General features: G+C 36.8%; 1 protein-coding gene across 2 annotated transcripts in view; it reads right to left on the bottom strand.

Moving 5' to 3' along the window:
- The window catches only part of LOC128248054 (uncharacterized), a 6805-nt gene that overhangs the window by 2016 nt on the left and 2999 nt on the right, over positions 1 to 1790 (bottom strand). For both annotated transcript variants that reach the window (XM_052968444.1, XM_052968445.1), the window contains exon 2: positions 1467 to 1646. In XM_052968444.1, coding sequence (XP_052824404.1) covers positions 1467 to 1646 — 180 coding nt within the window. The remainder of the gene's footprint in view (positions 1 to 1466; positions 1647 to 1790) is intronic.

Below are 1790 nucleotides of genomic sequence, written 5' to 3'. Positions count from 1 at the left end.
ACACACACACACATATATATATATACACACACATATATATATATATATATATATATATATATATATATATTCTGTATATGTATATCTTTTTGTATTTTTTCTTTGAAGTTGCAGCTCAGAGCTATGGCCATGCTGTAGCACCGCCGTTTTGCTACACTGTTATTTCTGAGAGCCTCCTCTAATATGTGGCACTTATGTATTGTGTGTATGTACACACACACACACACACACACACACACATATTAATAATAAAGTAAAGTTGTAAGATACCACACGGGTGGAAATATATATGAAAGACGGTTTGATAATGCAATTTTAAAGATGTTTGTTCACTTTTTGAGAAAACGATTGTCAAAAGTAAAATGTAAAGCTTTGTATAAGCTTTCTTGTGTTAAGTACTGGTTGTCACAAAAGTATTAAAATACTTATATATATATATTCTTTGATAATAATAAGAAAATGTTAAAAACAGTTTACAAGAGAGTATTCAGCAAAAAGTATTAGTAGTTCAATAAAAATCATGTTTGTTCGGTAGTATATATGCACGCAGAAGGAGATATGTTTAAGACAAACACACGCAAATACACAAACACACACACACACACACACACACACATATGACGGGCTTCTTTCAGTTTCTGTCACAAGGCTTTGGTCGGCCCGTGGCTATTACAGAAGACTCTTAGCCAGGGTGCCACGCAGTGGGACTGAACCCGGAACAGAACCATGTGGTTGGGAAGCAAGCTTTTTACCACACAGCCATGTCTGCGCCAATAAAAACTTAAGGAAAACCCTTTTTTTCCCCTGAATGCTATTTTTTCTCTATGATACGGTGATGTCGTAATAAAGTGATTTGAGATATATTTTCGTACACATAATCTAAAACGATTCGTCTGATTTCTTTTACTACAGCCACAAGTTATTGAGCATTTTCACATAACAAAATCTAGAACTTTGAAGAATAGAATGCGAGATCTTCTATCCATTTTCTCCGTAGGTGTAGAATCCTCAAACATCCCCTCCATAGGATCATATCAGAAGCAACTGTCATTACAGGTTCGGGCTGGATTTCCATGCGTGACTAACTCAAATTATCGATATTACTCAACTATCTCGTTCTTGGTGTACTTCTAAGTCTTCTTCCGGTTGGCTCGGCTTGAAGAATCCGTTTTGCGATTCTTTCCCGTGACGTTCTAATCCTATGTCTACAGCACCAGAGCTGTGACCTTTCAATGCGGAGAAGTAGCAACATGACATGCAGAGACACCTATCCCTGACCTCAGAGCTACACACCGTGTCGAGTTATTTCAGGAATCTGTTAGGTAAAATCCGTTTCGACCAATTTTATTCGCAGTCAAACAGCTTGGGTCATTATCAGACAGTCACGATCATAGGTAAGAATAGACACAAAAAAAATGAATTGAAGAGAGGTATATGATAGAAGTAAACATCAAAAAGTCACTTACATAGTTTCCTGCAATTTGCCTGGCTTTGACCGGTACATCTTTGTAGTTGGACGTTAAAAAAAAGACCTGATTGGCATGCCATGGAAGGATACGAAGTTCCGTTATAGCAAGGAATAAACCTATGGCAGTCTTGAGGATCACGGTTGCATCCAGATAGGTATGGTTTACAGAGAGGGTCATCTACAAAAAAAGCATATCAATATAGTTTTAATGAAAAGTCTACAGTTATTTACCTTGTCTATTTGTAGTGTTTAGTACGTATATTTATGTGTACGTATGGCACACGCGCGCGCACGCGCATATATATATATATATATATATATA

The sequence above is a fragment of the Octopus bimaculoides genome, chromosome 6 (assembly GCF_001194135.2).
Source record: "Octopus bimaculoides isolate UCB-OBI-ISO-001 chromosome 6, ASM119413v2, whole genome shotgun sequence".
In the NCBI taxonomy this organism is placed as follows: domain Eukaryota; kingdom Metazoa; phylum Mollusca; class Cephalopoda; order Octopoda; family Octopodidae; genus Octopus; species Octopus bimaculoides.
Note: the sequence above shows the minus strand (reverse complement) of the source record. Positions and strands in the feature narration are given on the sequence as shown.